Source organism: Pseudorca crassidens, chromosome 7 (genome assembly GCF_039906515.1).
Source record: "Pseudorca crassidens isolate mPseCra1 chromosome 7, mPseCra1.hap1, whole genome shotgun sequence".
NCBI classification, from domain to species: Eukaryota; Metazoa; Chordata; class Mammalia; order Artiodactyla; family Delphinidae; genus Pseudorca; species Pseudorca crassidens.
In genome coordinates, this window is record NC_090302.1 from 105,714,121 (window position 1) to 105,734,621 (window position 20,501).

At 50.8% G+C, this 20,501-nt stretch overlaps 1 protein-coding gene across 6 annotated transcripts in view; it reads right to left on the reverse strand.

Annotated features, from left to right (window-relative positions):
- Window positions 1-2,017: 2,017 nt before the first annotated feature.
- ZNF395 (zinc finger protein 395) overlaps window positions 2,018-20,501 on the reverse strand; it is a 40,205-nt gene continuing 21,721 nt past the window's right edge. For 5 of the 6 annotated variants that reach the window (XM_067745260.1, XM_067745261.1, XM_067745264.1 and 2 more), the window contains 9 exons: window positions 18,284-18,530; window positions 16,683-16,915; window positions 14,181-14,290; window positions 9,655-9,890; window positions 9,101-9,201; window positions 8,112-8,391; window positions 6,674-6,766; window positions 5,685-5,788; window positions 2,018-5,460 (listed from right to left, as the gene is read on the reverse strand). In XM_067745260.1, the coding sequence (XP_067601361.1) occupies window positions 5,349-5,460; window positions 5,685-5,788; window positions 6,674-6,766; window positions 8,112-8,391; window positions 9,101-9,201; window positions 9,655-9,890; window positions 14,181-14,290; window positions 16,683-16,915; window positions 18,284-18,530 (1,516 nt within the window). In that variant the 3' untranslated portion in view covers window positions 2,018-5,348. Of the gene's footprint in view, window positions 5,461-5,684; window positions 5,789-6,673; window positions 6,767-8,111; window positions 8,392-9,100; window positions 9,202-9,654; window positions 9,891-14,180; window positions 14,291-16,682; window positions 16,916-18,283; window positions 18,531-20,192; window positions 20,326-20,501 lie in introns of all 6 variants that reach the window. The other variant, XM_067745262.1, reaches the window with a different exon arrangement.

Sequence of the window (20,501 nt, forward strand, 5' to 3'; positions counted from 1 at the left end):
CCAGACTCCCCTGCGTTGGCAGGTGGATTCTTAACCACTGCACCACCAGGGAAGCCCTTGTTGGCTGTGAAGTGAAGTGAGAAGCACAGACGCCGGACACACGGTCAGAGCTGCCTCTCCTGGGAGGCAGAGGCAAAAAGAGAGAGGCTCTGATTTATGTAAAGTGTGACGGGCGAGATACATGAGCAGAAACGCCGCGACTGTGCTGAGTCCCCAGATGCAAGCCCACACACAGCTGCGTGATTGGACCGGGCGGGATGGCGGGGGCCAGGTTGCTGGGCACCACCCCCAGTTTCTGACTCACTAGAAATTTGCATTTTTAACAAGTTCCAGGTGATGTAGAGCCTGCGGGTTTGGGACCCCCGGATTGGGTCGCAATTAACACGAAACATGTTACGATGTGTAATCATCAATTCAGCCAAGAAACCTCGGGTCCACCCAAACGGAGCGCCTGCAGAGAGTCAAACATCTACAGAAGTAGACGGGCCTGTGGGAAATCAGTAAGGGAGGGAGGATAAGGCGCTCCGTTGGGGAACTGGGGGGCCCTGGTGAGGGATTACTGGAACCCAGTGAGAACTGTAGCTCCCTCTAGCGGTCAGTAGGGAAACGGCCACTCACTGTGCAGGGCAGTAAAGGTCGGCGAGATTCAAATACCCCAACTCCTCTCCTCCTTTCCCTTCCAGCTCCAGCCTGTTGTCTCCAGTTGGTCAAACCCAACTGGAAGCCAGAAAGTTAGGGAGTCCTCGGATGCAGCCACAAAGGTAGGCCTGGGAGGGCCCAGGGCCGCAAACGGACAATGTCCAGCCCAAAGGCAGTAAACTGATTTAAAGGAGGGATGGGGGAAGGGGGTCAACTGCAACAGAGCAATGATTCTATCGGGGCTTTCTTAGAGAAGTGGGGCAAGGACAAGGGAAGGGGGAGAAAGGAGCCCTCTGTTCTACCCCAAGGTGAGGAAAAGGCCAAGGACAACCTCCTCCACAGGCTGCTGAGCTTGACCGACTTCGGCGGTAATGTAGTCCCCTGGGTCTTCTCCAAGTGGCCTCACCCTCCCCACTGGGTGCTGTTAGGGGGCCCTAGAACCCCCTCCCAGAGATGCCTCACCGTCCCAGAAATGCCTCCAATTTCGTAAAGCAGTCCCTGAGCTACCAGAAGGAGACATAGCTTTCTGCACCAGCTCCCCTCCTACCCACGCCAGCCCTGCACCAGCTACGTGGGCAATCACAGGACACGGAACCCATGAATTCAGGAAGCAGCCCATGTCACTCCCTAGGGTCAGAGCTCACCCCATAAGCAGAATGTGACTCATTTTCTCCTTAGTCACTTGCCCACTCCCCAACAAACTCAGGTACACAGCCAGGAACATCTCCCCGTTGTCAATACAAGCAGGAGAGAAAATGGTTACTTCCTAAAGCAAGAAAGTAACTGACATAGAAAGTCAAAGAATAGTGGTTGCTTTTATGCAGAGGAGAGGAGTGGCACTTTGCTTGAGGTACAAAGGCAATTTCTGGAATGCTGGCAATGATCTGTTTCTTCAATGACTGGTAGATACTTTGGTGTTTGCTTTGTGATAAATCATTAAACTGTAAAAATAAAAACTGGAGATTAAAAAGAAAAAAATAAAAGAAAATGGTTACTTCCTAGATTATAATCCTAGTGCCATTATTTCCCAGATGATGACTTTGGTCAGGTTTTTGTAACCTCTGGGCCTCACTCTCCTCATCTGTAAAATGGGAATGATGAAAAGAAGAAAATAAATTAATAAAATAAATTTTAAAAATAAAAAAATTTTAAAATAAAATAAAATAAAAATGGGACTGACAATAGTAACTCCTTCGTGGGTTATTCAGGTAATCCATGTAAGCAATTGGCTGGGTCCCTGATAATGTTGCCTGTTGTTATTATAAGCAAATGAGTGTGTATGCTTCGCCCCCAGGGCTATCACTTGTTTAACACCAAGGACAATGATAATCTTATCCTTTGTAGGGGGGAGGGGGCAAAGGGACAGGCACACATTAAATCAGACAATGTACCATTTTATTCCTTATAAAATATATTTCATATTGTTGCTGTAAAAACATTACATTTCACATTTTTTAAAAAATTTTTTGACAGTAAAAATAATACTTGGAAGACAGCTGGGGGGAAAGGCGCCAAGAAGACAAGTTCACAGATGGGATTTGTCTCCCTCTTCTCCTTTTTTTTTTTTATTTGCCCCTGGTAAAGTCAGAACCTGGGAGGACCAGAAAGTAACAGGACAGATTTCTTCAAACAAATCGGAGTTTCCACATCCAAATTCATTATGTCCTCCAAGAAGTCGAGCCGCGCGGGCCGACGGCAACAATGAGGACGTCGCTCAGGATGCATTCTGAAATTACACAATTGCTTTCACAGCCGGCTTAGAAGTCAGATCATTAAATCCAAGCCATTTTACTAGCACGTTGGTCCTTATGCTTTGCACCTGTGACCTCATTTGCCCACAGCTACTATTCGCCGGTCTCTCTCTGCACTGAATGCGCAAGCACGGGTGCGGATTTGGTATCATTAAGGCTGTTCAGAGCAGGCACCACAGACTCCAAAGGTACTTCCAGAAATATTCTGAATAAGGGAAACGTCCCTGGAATAGTTTCCCAAGACACCTGCTTTTGCCAATCCGTCCTGTTAGTTTCCAGTGCGCACCTGCGGCCTCTTACCTCCTATCAGATTCTGCCGCCCGGGTGGGCCGGGAAGGAGGGAGAGATACAGAGATGAAGAAAACAGGCGTGATCGCGGCATCAGTTCACAAACCCCCACCCCCACCCCCGAGAAGAGACGAATGGGACAACCCCAGGACAGACCACACGTCAAGAACCAACACGATAGCCACAGATGGGGCAGCGGGAGGAGGGCGGCCAGAGGAGGCCACCACCACCAGAAAGGAGGCAGGAGCAAATGCTGACGGGGAAAGCCGCACCAGAACATTAAAGAAAAAAAAAAAGAAAAAAAGACCCTCAGTTTTTAAATCGTTGCATCAATTTCTTCTCTCTTCCTTTTCTGCCCTGTGCACCAGTGACATAAGAAGCCTGCCTTACTTAGAGAAAATCTTTATATCCAGTTATATCTACACGGTCCAAACTGAGGGGGAAATTAAAACAGCTTTTCTAAAGGCGAGACCCAGCAAGAGCTCTGATTAAGAAGGGAAGGGAAGAGGCTGCTGGGCTGAGCCTCCCCCCACCCCCATCTCAGAAGCCCCTTCCCCCCTCGGGGAGGACCTGCAGATGCACAGGGTGGGAAGTGAGGCGTCAGCACAGCAACACCCTGCATTAGCTTTTAATCAGGGAGCTTGAAGGGGCAGCAGGAAGAACCCAGGGCACCTCTTGCTGGCCTGGTTTCAAGCTTTACCAAGGGACAGAATTCCACATACTTTTTTTTTTTTGACTAAATTATAAAAATATACCCCATCACCACCAAAAACACTCATGCATAAGAGTGTCTTTCCCTTCTGTCACCAAACCCAGGTCACTATCACCCTTCACAACATCACAGCCCTATTCTGTTTGCAACACTCGGAAACCTGCACGGTTGCAGGTGTGTCTCGGACTGAAAGGCATCTGCACGGTTCCTGCTTCAGCAGCCAGATGATCCCACCTGGACCAGGAGGACAGCCTCGCTCACAGCCAAGGGCTGGACGCCGCTGTGCAGGCCCCAGAGGGGTGGCCTGGTGGGATTCCCTGAGCCCCTGACATCTGGGACGCAGGCCCTGAGGAGTCCCCAGACCAGTCCCGCTCGGAACAAAGGTGAGGCTTCGAGACAAAAACACGCCCTCCCCTCCGCCCAGCTCACCCAGCCTGGATCCGTCACTGGCTGTCACGGCGCGGAACCCCCCTCTCCTTCCTCCTCAACAAGAATAGCTTGGCTTATTTACCTCCCAAGCATCGCAGTCCGGGCTCCCCTCCATTCCTGAGGTCTCCAGAAGCGCCAGCAGCTGCTAAATCAACCCCGGTCCCCCTCACGTGACCTCCTCAGGATTCTAACTTCCTGCATCCTGCCGGCAGGCAGAAACGGCACTCAGCAGGTATCTGGGAAGGTGACACCGTTATGAAAGTGACCCTCCCCATCACACTGACTGGACCAACCAGAAGTCTCCTGCACTGACTGAAGAGTCCTACTTGTCACCTCAGGAAGGAGACCAGATGGTCCCCAAAGGGGCAGGTGAGCCAGTGGACCCTTTGGGGACCACTCAACGCCCTCTCACAATGGGGGAAGCTGCCACCTACCTTTCAGTCTGTTCTCTCCGCCAGCCCAGCCCTGCGGCCTTGGAGGGACATGGGAAAATCCCTGGTGAAACCAGAGACAAAGAGGAACCTACCTCGGGGCAGGGTCTCTCAGCCAAACAAAAGGGATCTTTAATCAGAAAGAGGCTTCTGAATACACCGCAACAGAAAACAAAGTGTTTCTGGGGTGTCTTCCAGAGCTGGCGGGGAGTGGATTCACTCGGGGAGCAGGGGAGAACTCTCACAAATACTATATATACCCTCTGGTCTCTCCTCAAGAAAACAGGAAAGGGTGATCAAGGTAGTGTTTAACTGCCACACCGCGCAACGTGAATTCCTTTGAGCCTTTTGGCTCAGCTATTTGGGGACAGTCTTTACAAACCTACGAGTCTGGGCTTGGAGAAGAAGCCATACAATATCGGTTGGGCTGCAATTCAACGTCAGGGAACCCGGATTCAAACAGTCATCACCAGGAAAATGGTTTTCCTTCGACTTCCACAGAAGCTGACGGGTGAGGACAAGGTCTCCCTTCTCCCACATTCGGGCGGAGAAGAGGGCCGCTGCACCTTACAAAGCCCCCAGATTCCCCCCACTCTCCCCCCAACCAGCCTCGGCAGGCCCTGCTCTCTGAGTCATCAGCCAGAAATTTCTTTTTTTTTTTTTTAAAGAAAAGTAAATCCATCTTGCTTACAGTCCCTTCTGGAAGAGTGGAGAAAGCAAAGAATTCACCACCTCAGCAGGAAACAGAATGAGCTGTTCCTTCTTTCTTTACGGACAAACTAATCCCCTAGGGAGACGGGCGGGGGGGAGGGGAGCGGAATCAGTTCTTTGGTCTCTGGTTCGCTGCAGAATACCCTTGGTCAGTTTTGGCTCTCTTCTATTTTAGGGGGAAAAAATATTTTCATGGGGTTTTTTGTTTTGTTTTGTTTTTTTTAAATAAAACGTTCCCGTGAGGGAGGGAAAGACGTTTTAAGTATTAAACCTTAGCCAATAGAGCCCAAACTCCCAATGTCCACGCTTTAGCTTTTAGGTTTCTGCTGAGGGCTTAGGAGGCGTCTGCCTTTGTCCTCTGGCCGCCGGGCAGGGCTGCTGGACAGCTCAGTCCAGGAAGCGCTGGCAGGCCTTCTTCCAGCGGCAGGCTGTGCACCACTGGTCCCGGTGCTCGATGCCGTACACCTTGCGGCACTTCTTAGCCTCCCCGCGGGCTTTCCTGCAAGGCGGAGCAACGAGGGGACAGTCACGCACTGGCTGGCGCGCGGCCGGGCCCGAGGCTGAGCCAGAAGCGGTGGTGGGAAGGGGTGGGAGCCCCCGGGACCAGAGGACCAGCCGCCTCTCCCCCGCACCCAGGGTGGTTCCCTGGGGCTCTGACCCTGCGGATGAGGGTCGGGCGGGGACCGAAGCCAGAAGGGAGGCCTCAGGAGCAGAGGGTCTCACCTGGTGCTGCTCTGGGCCCGGGGTGAAGAAGTGACAATCAGGTGAGATTTCATGGCGGGTGGAGGCTGCTGGGGCTCGCTGAAGCTGAGCGACCGGCTCCGGACCTGGGCACGGGGTGGGGAGGGGCGTGAGCATGAGGGCAGACGTGCAAGGCGAGAGGACGAGAGGACCGTCCCCAGGGACAGCCGGCCACACCCGCCTTGTGCCAGGAGGCCTTCTCTGGAAGGACATTCCAGGCAGAGGTGAGCAGAAACCAGCTAGGGAGGGGAGGTGGAGAGGGACGAGCCGGCCTGAAGCCACATGCCCGCTGGGGGTAGGGGCCACGGGCAAGGGGGAGCCACTTGGCCTGGCCACCTTGCGGCCTGCTGCTGCAGATCTGCAGCCACTATATGTGGGGTGCAGCCACTACATGTGGGGCAAAAGGAGGCACGGCCCTACCTCAATGGCACCTCCAAGGCACGTTTTACAGCGTGTGATGCCTCCCTGCAGGAGACGTTTCAGACTGGAACCCACCAAGCATGGTTCAGAAGGACTTCCGATCTACTTTAGTTCAGAGGCAAGCCACCTAAGGCGCTGGTCCCCAGTGGCCTGGGGACCTCTGGTCCACCCGCACAGCCCACCCACAAGCTCCTCTCTCCTTCCTCACCCGCCCTCGTCCTCGCCAGCTTTCCCAGGTTCTCTCCCTTCTCCTCTCAGCATTAAAACCTTACCAAGCACGCACAGACGCTCGCGGCTAAATAGGGCGCGGACCCCGCCTGGCCCCGTGATCTTCTTGGCAATCAACTTGCTTCATCTGGGTGCTCCTCTGCAGGTGCGCCCCTCCCACCTTCTACAGGAGCCTGTGACCCGCAGGGGGTCGGGGGGGCCAGCTGGGGGGTGAGGGCACAAAGACCTTCGAGAAGCTGGGGCACAGGAGGCGTGTGCGGGGAGGCGGCCTCCGGCACCGGGTCCCTGGAAGTGGTGACGGGCTCAGAGCTGGGCACACTCACCGGAGAGAGGGAGGAGGCCGTAGAGGGGGCAGCGGCCCAGCTAATACTGGTGTAGATGTGCGGTGAGACGGGGATCTGGAAGGACGGCAGGGCCTGCCGGAGATCAGAGAGCGTCAGCCTGGGCCGCAGCTCAGGAAGCTTTCGGGGCCCAGCCCTCCCCCCGTGACCTCACGGTCTGCAGCAGCAGGTGCACCTCGGACCAGGAAATTCTGGGACACCCCGAAATGCTCTTCCAAAGAGAAATATGAGAGTACCGACTCTGTGGGGTCGCCCGAGTCTCAGGCTCCAATCTTCTTTTGGAGCCCTTCTCTCGGAGCTGGTGTACATGCCAGCCTCATGACTTAATCATCTCCACAGATTAACTTCTTGGCTGGATCACCCACCGAGAACACGCTCGAGGAAGTTTCGCCCAAGAAGTCCAAAAGCCTTCCGAGTGGGAGCTTCTGGGGCTGCGCTAAGGGCCTGGCGTCCCCAGGCCACCGCGTGGAAGCGGCACGTCCAGGTTGAGGGTTGTTTGTAAAAACGCCAGCCGCCCTCTCCAGGCCCCATCTCACAGAGCTGGCCGACTGCCCGAAGGGCCACCTGAAGTTGGCCCAACATGAAACAGCTAAGCGGCCACTCATTCTAATGAGCAGAAGAGCTGGCTCGATCTGTAAAGGCTTTCTGATGGAAAGCACTGCTTTTTAATTACAAACTTGCAAAATCAGCCTAGAGTCGGATAAAACCAAGCTGTAGGCATACAAGGATTTTAAGGAAAACCGACACGTGGCAAGCAGGGTGTTCAGTACCTACTACGTGCAGTAAAGTCCATCGTAATGCCACTCCCTCCATGACAGCTTTACCAACCCCATAGGCATAGTAGCTTGGTCTTTCTGTAGCCACAACAATTTCTTATGCCTCCAGTAAGATACTTTGATTACTTATTATAATTAACCATAGTTACCCATTCATTTCTCTCTCCAGCTAAAGCATACACCTCACAAGGTCAGGAACTATGTCTTATTCTATCCGTAAAGCTTAGCCCGTGGCTTAGTAGGTATTCGAAAAACTGAGTGCCAGATTATTTCTTAACACAATTCTGGGAACTGGGGATTTGCCTTGGGAAACCCAACTGCACTCTTCTATCCCCTTTTATAGCCAGCGATGTACCAGTTCCCCAGCCCAAATCCATCAGCCTGGTTACCCAGGGATCCATCCAGATTTCTCATAACCGCTCAAGACGGCCACTGAGGTAGAACTCTGGAACCCCCATATTTATCGAGTATGAAGTCATTTTTCTTTTCTTCTTTGTAGAAGTCAGAGATTAGTAATGCAGCCAAAGGACTCAGCCTTCAGCCGGGGTGGTCAGTGGCCTGTGATCAGGCTGACCAGTGACAGTCACACGCTGAAAGTCCTCACGGCCACCAGACTGAGCTCCCAGCAGGTCCCCACCCTGTACCTGGTATGCGTGGTCGGCCTGAATGTGCCAGAAGGAGCCAGGAGCTGACTTGCTTAGAGCACCAGAGGGCAGGTAGGACTCCAGGCCAGGGTGATCTGGGCCTGAGGACTGGGCTTTGGGAGGAGGCGGAGGGAGAACGGCAAGGGGCGGGCTGGTCACGCTGGGGGTGGGAGCCGGGTCAACGGTGGAGCCGCCAGCGGCAGTAGCTTCCTCCTTCATCTGCACCTCTGTGTAGTAGAAATCCTCCTCTCGCTTGAACTGGTCGGAGTCCACGGTGTCCCTGCGTGGGAGGGAGACGCACTAATGACCAGGGACACGCTGCCTTGGTCCAAACACAGGGGAGAGTGAGGTGCGAGGGGAGCAGTTGCCCAGGGCCACCTGGCGAGTCTGGGAAGGAGGCCAGCAGGACACCCAGGAGCCCTGCTCCTGACGTGGGCTCACAGGGGATTACATGCTGGCCCATCAACAGGAATTGTTTTCCCCATCACTGAAGGCTTCTCCTCCCGCAAGATCTGACTCTGGTCTCCACCCCGGGTCCTCTCCGGGCCCCACCCACTCGCAGTTGCTCTCCTTCAGGGAAAGGGCTCTGAGTCAGTTTCCTTGGCCATAAGCTGCCCCAGCTCCAGGGGGTCAGTGCAAAGGGAGCCCTGGCTTCCCCAGGGGAAGCAACAAGCTCTCACCAGTCGCCCTCTATCTGTCCAGAACTGAAACACCTTCCTTCCTACGGTGAGGTGAGAAGACACAACGGCAAGGTGGAGAGAGCTCCCTTCCCATCAACAGCATCAGCATCCACTACTGCAGGAGGGGCCTCCTTCCCGGCAAAGATCTCTTTCCAAGGGACTGTTTTGCAGGGCACAAGGTCAGGGACAGGTGGCGTCCTCAGCCGGCCAGTTTCTCGGAGGCATTTGGGACTGTGGGTCTCAGGGAATCGGCAGGTGGAGGACGCCTGAACGGCACCCTCGGCAGAGGGGCCCTGGGCTCATACCTACCCCAGGTGGAGGGCTTTGACGTGGCGCTTGATGCCCACGATGGAGCGCAGGACTTTGCCACAGTTGGGCCACAGGCACTTGTACATCACCTTCACCGAGTTCTGGGGGAAAGGAAGATGGGGTAAGGGGGATGTGTCCTCCCCTTGAGCCCCCTCCCAGCCTCACCCAGTGGGGGCTTTAGCTGCCTTCGAACAGAACCCAGCAGAAGGCCGAGGAAAGGGTTTCCCAGGGACCAGAGACACTGACAAGCAGGGGCACAGAGCCTGGACTCGGCAGCTGGTCCCGGGGGCTGGCATCGGCGCCTGGAGTGGGGATGGTTGCTGGGGAGGAAGGAAGGCCTGCCGGAGGCCTCTGCAGGAGAGCAGGAACGAAGGCAGGGTTGGGGCAGAGGTGAGAAGGCCAAGGACGTGGTGTTGGAGAGGAGGAACAGGCTCCTGGGAATGCCAGGAGGAAAGAGAAGCAGCAAAGGAAAGCTGAAATGGGATGGAGCCTGAGAAGGCCCAGGACCCGGGCCCGTCCCCTCCATGGCCGAGCTCCCCGCTCACGCCACGTACCTTTCTTTTGCGGGGAGCTGGTTCATCCAACAGGAAAGCATCCGGGTCGGTCTCAAATCCGTTATCAGTTTGGGGAGAGCCAAAGGCGTCCCCCAAATACTTGGGGCTGGCCTGGGGGTGGGGGGGCGAGGGGGTGGAGACGCCGCTGCTCCCACTCCAGTGCCCGCTGGTGGTGCTACTGCCGCTGTCCGACACATCACCGCTCTCCTTCCACGGGTCACAGGCCGCGCGGGAAGCTGGGCAGAGACAAGACAGAGGATGCTCAGGGGCCTGTCCCTGGGTCCACTCCGGATTCCGCACGGACAGCCCAGGGCGGAGGCCAGGAAACTCTAGTTTGGAGTCTGGGTTCCCGCATCTAACTCCTGGCTCTGGCTTGCCTGACTTTGCCACTCCAAGGGGGAAAAAGAAAAAGACAAAAAAATGTTGCCCCGCCCCCAACAAGCCCCTCCCCTTTCTGAGCTTCAGTAAAAATGAGGAGTGGGTCCATTCATTGCAGCACTGTCTGTGGGTGGCCCTGCTCTGCTGTAGCGGACACCTCCTGGCAACAGCCATGCTGATGATCTGACCACCAGACACGCCGCAACTGCATTTTGTGTGCGGGTGTCCCCCACTTTTCGGAAGTTTGCTTTACACCATTTCCCTTTGAGGAAAGACCCACAGTCGGCCCTCCGAATCTGCAGTTTCCGCATCCAAGAATTCAACCAACTGTGGATTGAAAATATTCAGGAAGAAAAAATTCCAGAAAGTTCCCCAAAGCAAAACTTGAATTTGCCACACACCAATTAAACATTTAAACAGCGACATTTAAAAGGCATTTACATTGTATTTACAGCTATTTACATTGTACGCAGCATTTACATTGTTTTAGGTACTAAAAGTAATCTAGAGGTGACTTAAAGTATACAGGAGGATATGCGTAGGTGACATGCAAGTCCTATGCCATTTTACACAAGGGACTTGAGCGTCTATGGAGTTTGGTATCCGCAGGGGTCCTGGACCAATCCTCCACAAACACCAAGTGACAACCATACATTAGTATCTGTTTTCATTAACTAAAAGAAATCTGAGGAGGGTTTTCACTTTATGAAAAAAGGTGAAAATAGCGTTCGATGTTGGTTTTGCAGCGAGCTGTGACAGAGGCAGTGCGCACCCCAAGCGGTAAGAGTGGCCCCACTGAGCTCCTTCCTGGGAGCCACACTCGGCGCCTCAGCACCTAGCGACCAGAGCTTTGAACTGTGTCTGTGAGCGTCCGTGCTTCATCTTGATTTATTCTGTGCAGCTGTGAGCAACATGTGTCCTAAGGTAATTGCTTCGCTTTGTACCATTTCAACTTTCACAGAAACGTTCTACGTTCAGATAGCAGGGGAAACCTGTATTATTAATGGAAAGATAACCTAATTAAAATGTGCTTGTCACTTTAAAGGCAGGGGGAGAGTGGGGAGAGGGGAGGGGCCAAGCCTCTCCTGCCTCCCTCCCAAGCACGGACAAGCCGGCTGGGTACCACCTGGGAAGCTTTCCCTGCAGCAGAGTAGGATGGAGAGGCCAGGTTAAGGGCCTGTTAACCAGGCTTTCTTGAAAAATGCCTGTTTGATCATTTAAACCCAGGCAAGTACATCAAAACCGGCGTGTGAAAAGAAACCATCCAGCTAGCTCTCGCAGCTGTCAGGAGGTGTAGCCTTTACCAGAGCCAGCTGTGGCCCAGGTGGCTCTTCTGTTATCCACAGGGAACATGCTTAGAGAAGGAAAGACGAGCTCTGAGAGCAGTTCAGACTCATCACAAGATGACAGGAGGCCCACACAGCCGACGTGGCCTAAACCCGCTGCCCTGCTCCCAGCAATGCGTCTGAACAGGAAGGTCACAGGTGAGTCATGTCAAATTTTCAGTTTTTAAGCTGCCTTTCTTCGGGCTGCTTTAGGCCGGACCCAGATTCTTCCATGCCGAGACCATAAATCCATATTAATTTTTACTATAGGAGAATCTGAAATTTTGATATGTGGAAATAGCAAGGGGGGAAAACTGTGACACATGCAGGTATGGTGGCCTTGTCCCCAAAAGCCCCAACTCCCAACATGGGCAGCATTCCACGGAGCCTCCTTACCCTGGATTCTGAGATGGTCTACCACATCCCCTGTGGCCAGGATAAACATCCCACTGCTTTTCTCTCATCCCACTCCATATTCCAAACCCCTTCTAGGCTAATCTAGACACCCAGCATTTCGTGTTTCCAACGCAGGCTCTCCTTAATTAAGTCTCACACGCTAGGAAAAGCCCACCCAAACAGAAGGGGACAGATGAATTCTGCCCTTCCTAAGTGTCACTGTCAAGTCTCAAAGCAATGACTTCCTGGAAACCAAGAGTTTACGACATCTACACGTGGGGCTAAAAATAGGGTAGCCCCTCAGGAAAGATCTCAGGAGCCGCCAGCAGGTCAAGGGTTCGCACACGTCCACTCAAGAAAACTATCAGGGAGAGAAGGGCAAGGGAGCAGAAGTGCTACATCTAGCATCAGGACAGAAGAAGAGAGCAGGTCAAACGGCAGGCCCGCCCTACAGTACAGCAGCCTTCCACCGAGGAACAATTCAAACGGCTCAACAATGACACTGGCACATTGGCACACAAGGACAAATACAAAACAAAGCAAAAAGTGAATCTCATAAATTAACCTATACCTTGTAAGAGGAACATAAATCGCTCTACCTTAGGTCATAAGGTTTTCTAGGGCAGGGTCAACAGAGCATGAAAGCAAAGTGCTCCCCTGCAAACGCATGGTGGACTTCTAAGAAATCCTTGTAATCCCCTCTGCTCTCTACACGCCCATGCAGAGCCATCCTAACAATACAGAGACCAGAGGGAATGGGTGGATTCTGCACAAAGAGTATCCACGATCAGAGCAAGGTTCTGGTTGTTGTAGAGACCTCACCTTGCAGAATACGTCAACATAATTAGCTGCCAGGGGGGCCTTATTTCTCCACTGACATCAACGTCAGATCAGAAATAGACTGGAACTTCCCTGGTGGTCCAGTGGTTCAGACTCCACACTCCCAATGCAGGGGGCCCGGGTTCGATCCCTGGTCAGGGAACTAGATCCCACGTGCCACAACTAAAGATCCTGCGAGCAGCAACTAAGACCCGGGGCAGCCAAATCAATCCATCAATCCACAATGTGTTTTTTTTTTTTAAAGATATTGTAATGGGGAAAAAAGTCTTTAATGGACAATGAAAAATGTTTATCAAAGGGGACTTAAGATATCATGGCATATTATCAGTTAAGATACGTATATGCTGGTGTTGGGATGTGTGTATGAACATATGTAGATGGATTACACACACACACACACACACACACACACACACACACACACACGCAACCTAATGGGAATTGCAGTCAACGATTTTCTTTCCCTTTATGACACTTTCCTGGATCTTCTTCCTGTTGACCAACCTCCTGCATCTCCTAAACTCGTAGAGTTTCCTAAGAACTTAAGATTGACTCCTTTCCTCCCTGCGTTGCCTGTGTGGCCCCCAGGTGCTCACAGAGCAGGTGTGTGATGCTCTGCCTCACAACTGGTACCGTCAGACTGCAATAGCTTCCTCTAGCAGCCTAGCCATTGACGACAGGCCTTAGGTGAAACAAGTAAGTCTGCCTTTTCACCCCCTTAAACTGATTTTCTATGTAGGGAGATTACTTATGAGGGACGCTTATAAAGGCCACTTTCCTCCTGGTATGTGTTCAGAGCCGACTCCGTATTTTCCTATAAGCTTTTAAGAAGCTCGCAATTCAGTTATCTCACCAATGAAAAAGTTATTCCCTGGGAGTAAGTTAGGCCAGCCTGATGACAAGTTTCAGAACAAAACCCCTTCAGGTTCAATACCAGTCTTATCAAGCTACTAATATCCAGCAACCCTCCTTCCTCCCGTATTACTCGTGATGTATTTTGGGGGTTGTGCTAGAATTTTCTTTTAATTTATAAATTTGCTGTGAAGTCTATCGATTTACTATCGATAGGAATCGATAGTGAATTACTATCGATTACTGTGAATTACTATCGATTTGTATTATGCAATTGGATTTATTTTAGACTTCAGCTCATTTGTTCCATACGAATTTACAAGGCTGAATCAGGCACTTGTAACGGGGGAGTGCATCGGCTGAGGCCACTAGGGGACCATTTGGTCAGTCTCTACCTTTAGAACTCAATGTTCCTCCACTGGCCATGTTCAGCCCCTCAAGTGCCTCGCTCGCTTACTCCCATTGAAGAACTTACTCAAGTGGCCAGTGTGGCTCAGTCCCGTGCTCAATCATCTTCACAATGCACCAGGAAGCTTCTCCCCAGAGGAGGAAACTGAGGAAAAAGAATGGAAGCGGCTAACTCTGTGTCGCTCAGCCACTCTGGGATGCCAGGGAGAAGAGACTCCAGAAACCCTGCTGCCAGGCCAGCGACTTAGGCAGTTATCTGCCCAAAGCAGAAGAGGTCGGTCGTGGGCCTCTGCCGCACCCAGAACCCACCCGGACCCCGTTCCTCACCAGAGAAGTTGGTCTCGACCCCAGGAGGACTCTGCACCACAGGGCTGCAGGACAGGGACGTCAGCACCATAGCTGCCATCATCTCGTCCATCTCCACTGCATCCGACTTCCTGGATTCAGACAGGTGAGAGCCAAAGGTTACTTCCTGACACAGCTGGTCATGTGAGCATCTTACATTCCTAGATTGTCCCCTCCACGCCTCGACTCCAGTCAGTCAGTGTGTGCTCAAGTAATATTGTTAAATAAAGCATTCAGACCTCTCTTCATTCTTCATGAAAAAGACTCAATTCTGAGCTACACTGATAATATCAGTCAACCCCCGCAGAAGCAGGCTGGTCCCCATCCCACTGCTGACACCCGGAGGCAGTTCCACTCTCCCTTGAATTCCCTTCCTAACTCTAAGTCTGCAGCTTAAAATCAGGAATTTTATTTGGGGGAAAGGAAAATGAGTCCAAGCAATGAAATAAAGCATGGGCATAAAAGACGGCCAGCTAGAATTCAAAATCACCAAAATTACCTTCCTTTCCTCGTTTTATATTTAAATTTAAGAGGGAACAATTACACTAACCAATTCCTTTCCCTCCCCCCAAGATTAATGATGAGGTATTGTGATAGCTTCTGAATGTGAACAGAACCTGGTACATAAGCCAATGAGCAAAACACCCAGAAATACTAAAATAAATCTTCCAGTGAAAATCTCAATGCTTTATACAGCAGAGTTCTATAAAATTTTACACATAATTTTTTTAATCCATATAAAGTTACATTATTTGGAAATAAAATTAAAGTTATCTATAAGTTAATGCTAAAGTATGAAAAGTCCGTCTGAAATAAATTTCTAGGTGGCTCCTCTATTTCAAAGGACTGTATTATGCAATTCATCCTTTACAATTCAGATCCACTAAAATATACGACTGGGCTTGAAGCAGCTAAACGAAAGCTAGTAATGTATTAAATGTGTCAGCATCCCCCTTTTTATATGATTATTTGTATTTTTATTTCCACAGAATGGAAAGACAAATTCTTTGCCAGTATTCCATTGAATTGACAATCACAAATGTTGTTGCTCTGGTCTGGTCTCCAGACACGGGGTGTACTGTCAACAACAATAGTACTCACAGACAAACACAGATGGGGCAGGGGGCAGGGCTCAACTGCTTACACATCCTGTATATAAGAATCTCATTGGCAGGGGCTTCCCTGGTGGCGCAGTGGTTAAGAATCCACCTGCCAATGCAGGGTACACTGGTTCGAGCCCTGGTCCAGGAAGATCCCACACGTCGTGGAGCAACTAAGCCCGTGTGCCACAACTACTGAGCCTGCGCTCTAGAGCCCGCGAGCCACAGCTACTGAGCCCAAGTGCCACAATACTGAAGCCCACATGCCTAGAGCCGGTGCTCCGCAACAAGAGAAGCCACCGCAATAAGAAGCCCGCACACCACAACAGGGTAGAGCCTGCTCGCTGCAACTAAAGAAAGCCCGCATGCAGCAACGAAGACCCGACACAGTGATCAATAATAAATAAAAATAAATAAATTTATTTTTTTAAAAAAGAAAAGAATCTCATTGGCAGATTTTCTTTTTTAATCTTAAAATATCAATGTGCATCAAGTATATAACATAGAAATTAGAATATACATATCCTCAGGGAAAAAAATCATGTCATAAAATTCTAAAGCAGGGACTTCCCTGGCGGGTCCAGTGGTTAAGACTGTGCTTCCGCTGCAGGGGGCGCGGGTTCAATCCCTGGTCGGGAGCTAAGATCCTGCATACTGTGCGGTGTGGCCAGAAAAGTAAAAATAATTAAAAAAAAAAATTCCAAAGCAAAGTAAGCATACTTCATTCAGCATCGATAGTTTTAAATATCTAGCCAGGGCTCTGCAATCTCTAGACTGAGCCTTCCGCCTGTTTTAGCCTGGCTCACAAGCTAAGAGTGGCTTAACAATTTTTAAATGGTTTTAAAAATCAAAAGAAGAATATTCCTTCTTGACATGACACATGGAAATGACATGAAATTGAAATCTGAGTGTCCGTAAGTAAGGTTTTATTGGGGCACAACACGCCCGCCTGTTTACATACTATCTGTGGCTGATTTCACGTGACCACAGCCAAGCAGAGCAGCTGTGACAGAGATCATTTGGCCCACAAAACCTACGTTATTTACTCTGGCCCATTCTGAACATGTTTGCTGACTCCTGATCTAAGCCATTTTTTTCTCTCACATCATGAAAAACTAAGACCTAATTTTAGTTTGAGCATGAAAGGGGGAAAAAATAGCCCTTAGCCAGACAAAGCTATATCACCCATAATAGAGTTACAGGGAAGAAAAGACGCCCTTCTGGGTCTTTTGAAAAGGATGCCCTCTCACTGTATCCCATTTGTCTGATATCTTGACTACTAGACACCTGGTTGTTCCACATTCCTTCCCCAACACAAGACATCCCAAAACCCCATACCTCACCACCCATGTGTCTTTCAGAGCCCAGGTTCTGTCACACAAACCTCTTTGGGACATCGATGTTCCTGGAGACAGGCCTGTAGGCTGGTGCCTGGGTTCCCTGCTCGGGAGGTGGCGCCTGGGGGATGGGGCTCTGCAGCTCGGCCGGCCACACCTCCTCCACTTTGCAGCAGATTTGTAACTTCTGGTCCAACAGCCAGACAGTCACCTTATCCTCTGCCCAGCTATGCCGCTCCACCAGTCCTGTACACTCTTGACCTCCATACCACACACAAACCTGGGGAGAGAAGAACAGCAGCCAGTGGTCAGCACTTGGGAGTTCTCACTCCATATGTCCCCAGTTCTGGGAGCTGGGAGCCGTATGCCACAAACTGCATTCTCCGACTCATCTTTAATTCAAGCAGATGCTCCCAGGTACCTGCTTCCCACCTGAACACCCAGACTAGCCACAGTGGATTGGTTCTTCCCAAAACAAATCCTTATAAATTTTCTAGATGGAGAGAGCAAAGGTGTCAGTTTCTGGGATTTTTTTTTTTTTTTAACTTGGAGTCTATACGCAATTAAAGTTAAGTTGTTATCATCTTAAAATAGACTGTTATAACTATAGGATGTTTTCTGTGAGCCTCATGGTAACCACAAAGAAAAAACCTCTAGGAGATACACAAAAGATAAAGAAATCAACGCACAGGACTCCAAAAAAAAAAAAAAAAAAAAACAAATCACACACAAAAAAAGACAGCAAGAGAAGAAAAAAGAAACAAAGGAATTACAAACCAGTCAGAAAACAGTTAACAAGATAGCAATACCAAGTCCTTACCTATCACTAATTACTTTAAATGTAAACGGATTAAATTCTCAAATCAAACGAATTTGGAATCTGTGTCCCTCCCTCCTGATTTCTTGCCCTGACTAGCCTCTGAAGTCCTATATCTCTGCTGGTCCCCAACTATCGCCTTGAATTGCTCACACCCTGCATTTTTCCCTTCAGAGAATCCTGAGTCTACCTGGGAGCACGATGGTAGTGGTGAAGAAGTAGGCTGACTACTTTCAAGGGTGCCTAGCAGTTGCCAGGTGGCCTCACCTCATGGGAAGAGATGTCTGGACGACACAAGCCTTGAAACAGAGGCAGAAAGCAGAGCCTCTATTATCAGCTCTTGAGAAGGCAATGAAGGAGAAGCCCATGCATCTGGATCTAGTGCCAACATCAGGCACAGGTGATGCCTGAGCCCTGACACAGGGGAGGAAACACTGGAAAAGGGACTCCAAATGGCATTCCAACTAAACAAACACCTTCATCTCTTGCAAACATCTAAAGGTAATTCAAAGATGCAATCTTATCTGTCTCCTGTAAGTCTGAGATTCTTTCCCTTGTTTTTATAAAGTTGCAAACTGAGACAGATTAAGAGAAACAGCTCTGGCCATGCTTTGAACTGAGGTTCTGAACCGGCCTGAGCCCAGAACTGTTGTGGAGGAGCCCTGGGTCTGCTCATTCCCTTGGGAAGCCTGCTGCCCAAGGGCTCATATGGCTGCAGGGAAAAGGTCTGTGCTAAAGCCCGTGCCCAGAGAGTTTCACTCAGGGCACCACTGGGCTGCCAGATGCAAGCCTGGAGAGATCAGACATTTGTCCACTCGGGGATCAACCTACCTTCTGCCCGGGCTGAAAGGCCACCTGCTGGAGGCCTGAGGTGCCTGGAGCCTTGAGGAGTTCCTTGGGCTGCTCCTGGCAGGACGTGTCCTTAGAGGCAAGGAAGGGCTGGGGCGCCGCCCCCTCAAGCAGCTCTGCCTGAGGCTCCAAGGGTGGGGCAGCCCCGGGTGGCCCCAACACCCGGGCGCCCAGGAGGGACCTCTTGCCAAGGCGCCGGGACAGAACGCTGGCCATGCTGCTGCCTTTCCTGGGAGGCAAAGGGGACACAGAGTCCTTTATCCCGTATCTGGAGGCATCAGGAGGCCCTACACGCAGCCGGAACCCGTGAGTGTCCGTCAAAAAGGATGAAACATTTTAAAGTAACTTTTACAACTTTTTTCTTTTTACAAAAGTAACACCTGTTACTAGTAGGACATTTAGAATGTACTGATAAGCACAAAGAAAAACAAATCCCTCAAGAAGCCGCCTCCCACAGATAGCCATGTTTCCTAAAGCATTCCAAGCTTTCTTCTACACACAGATTTATATATTTCTATTTCTACAAAAATGGGATCATGGTTTGGTAAACTGAATTTACACTTATCCTGTGTGGGCTATACTGTATCATTACATGTTATTCTACAATCATACTTTTATAAGTCACACAGTGTTTTCTTAGGCGGATGCATCACTGCAAATTTAACAAATTCCTTATTCTTCTTCCTGAGGGCTGTACCCAGGGTTGTGTTGCTGAAACTGCTCTGCCCGCGGGGAGCATCTCAGCACACACACCAACGTCCGCTTCCCAGGTCAGGATGCTATTACAACAGCACTAAGAGATGCTCCCACACCAACATCCGCTTCCCGGGTCAGGATGCTATTACAACAGCACTAAGTCAGAGCGGGAGGGGGTCTGTCAGACACTCAGATTCTCAAGCTCAGCTGGCTTCAAAGTTGCCAACAGCCACAGAAGTGAGCCGTGCTAACTATTCCTTGTTTTCCACTTGAGGGAACTAAAGTGGGGGAGCTTAAGCGACTTATTCCTGGCGGTACAGGTAGTTGGTGTCAGAGCCTGAACGAGATCTGGTCTCCTGACTCCAAACCCAGGTCTTCTCAGCGCCTCCCAACTGCCTGCACCCTGCCCCCCACAGGCTCCGGGCTCAGGCCACTCGAGCATTCAGGGCTGATGGAAACGCAGAGCCACAGCCCTGACACGGACCAAGGAGAACCATTCCAGGCCTCTGCACGGTCACCCCACGATGGACAGGAGCTGCTCTGGAAACGGCACACATCATTTCTGCGTGCTCAGAGGCATCAGCTCACCCCCACGCATAATACTCCAGAAAGCAGGGCACTGGGGAGCGCTGTCCTCTGCATTTTATAGGGAAGAAGAGCTAAGAAGGAGACAACACCAGAAAGCTTGGTGTGATGCTCCTTTAGTCAAAATCCTCCTGCCTGAGAGGCGGGGTTCTAACCAGCCAGCACTCTCTAAGCCCCAGGGCAGGGGTTGGGGGGGGGACACCCCTTGACCTTCATGTGCCTACACCATTCCAAAAAAGAGGAAGTCAATCTTATGGGACCTCAGAGATTCAAAACAGTCAACGAGCTTGCTCTTGGGAAATCCCACCCCTGATCCACAGCCTCCCTCCTAAGCAGGATGCAGGGAAAACACAGTAGATCTGCCTCAGGCTGCACTGTGGACCCCACTCAGAGCCTGTTTCCTCATCTGTAAGTCACAACGCTAATACTCCCCTTATCAACCTTCAAGGAGCAATGAGAACGTTCCAGTAGAAGCCCTCTGGACACAGGCTTCTAAATAATTCTGTATTAGACTAACCTTTCATGTTCTTAAAAAGATGATGAATAATCCCTTCCCCCCCTCCCCCGTTAGGTAATAAGATATAACCCCCAGGTTATTTGGACAGCTCACCTCTTAACACCTCACTTATGTGTAGACATTGTATTCATACCTAACACTGAAGAGCATTTCCTACGTGCTAGACTCTTAAGTGTGGTACTGACATTCTCTCATTCCACAGGTACCATTAGTGTCCATCCTTATTCTGTTCTCAAAAAAAAAAGACCCAGAGAGATTAAAAGACTTGACCAAGGTCAGGGTAAAAGGCCAAATCAGGGCCCCTCAGGACCTACTGACTTCAAAGTCTGTGTCTTTTTAGGACGACACCATGCTCTCCCTCCTCTTTCCAAATACCCTCTGCCTGGGGCCCATGACCTATGG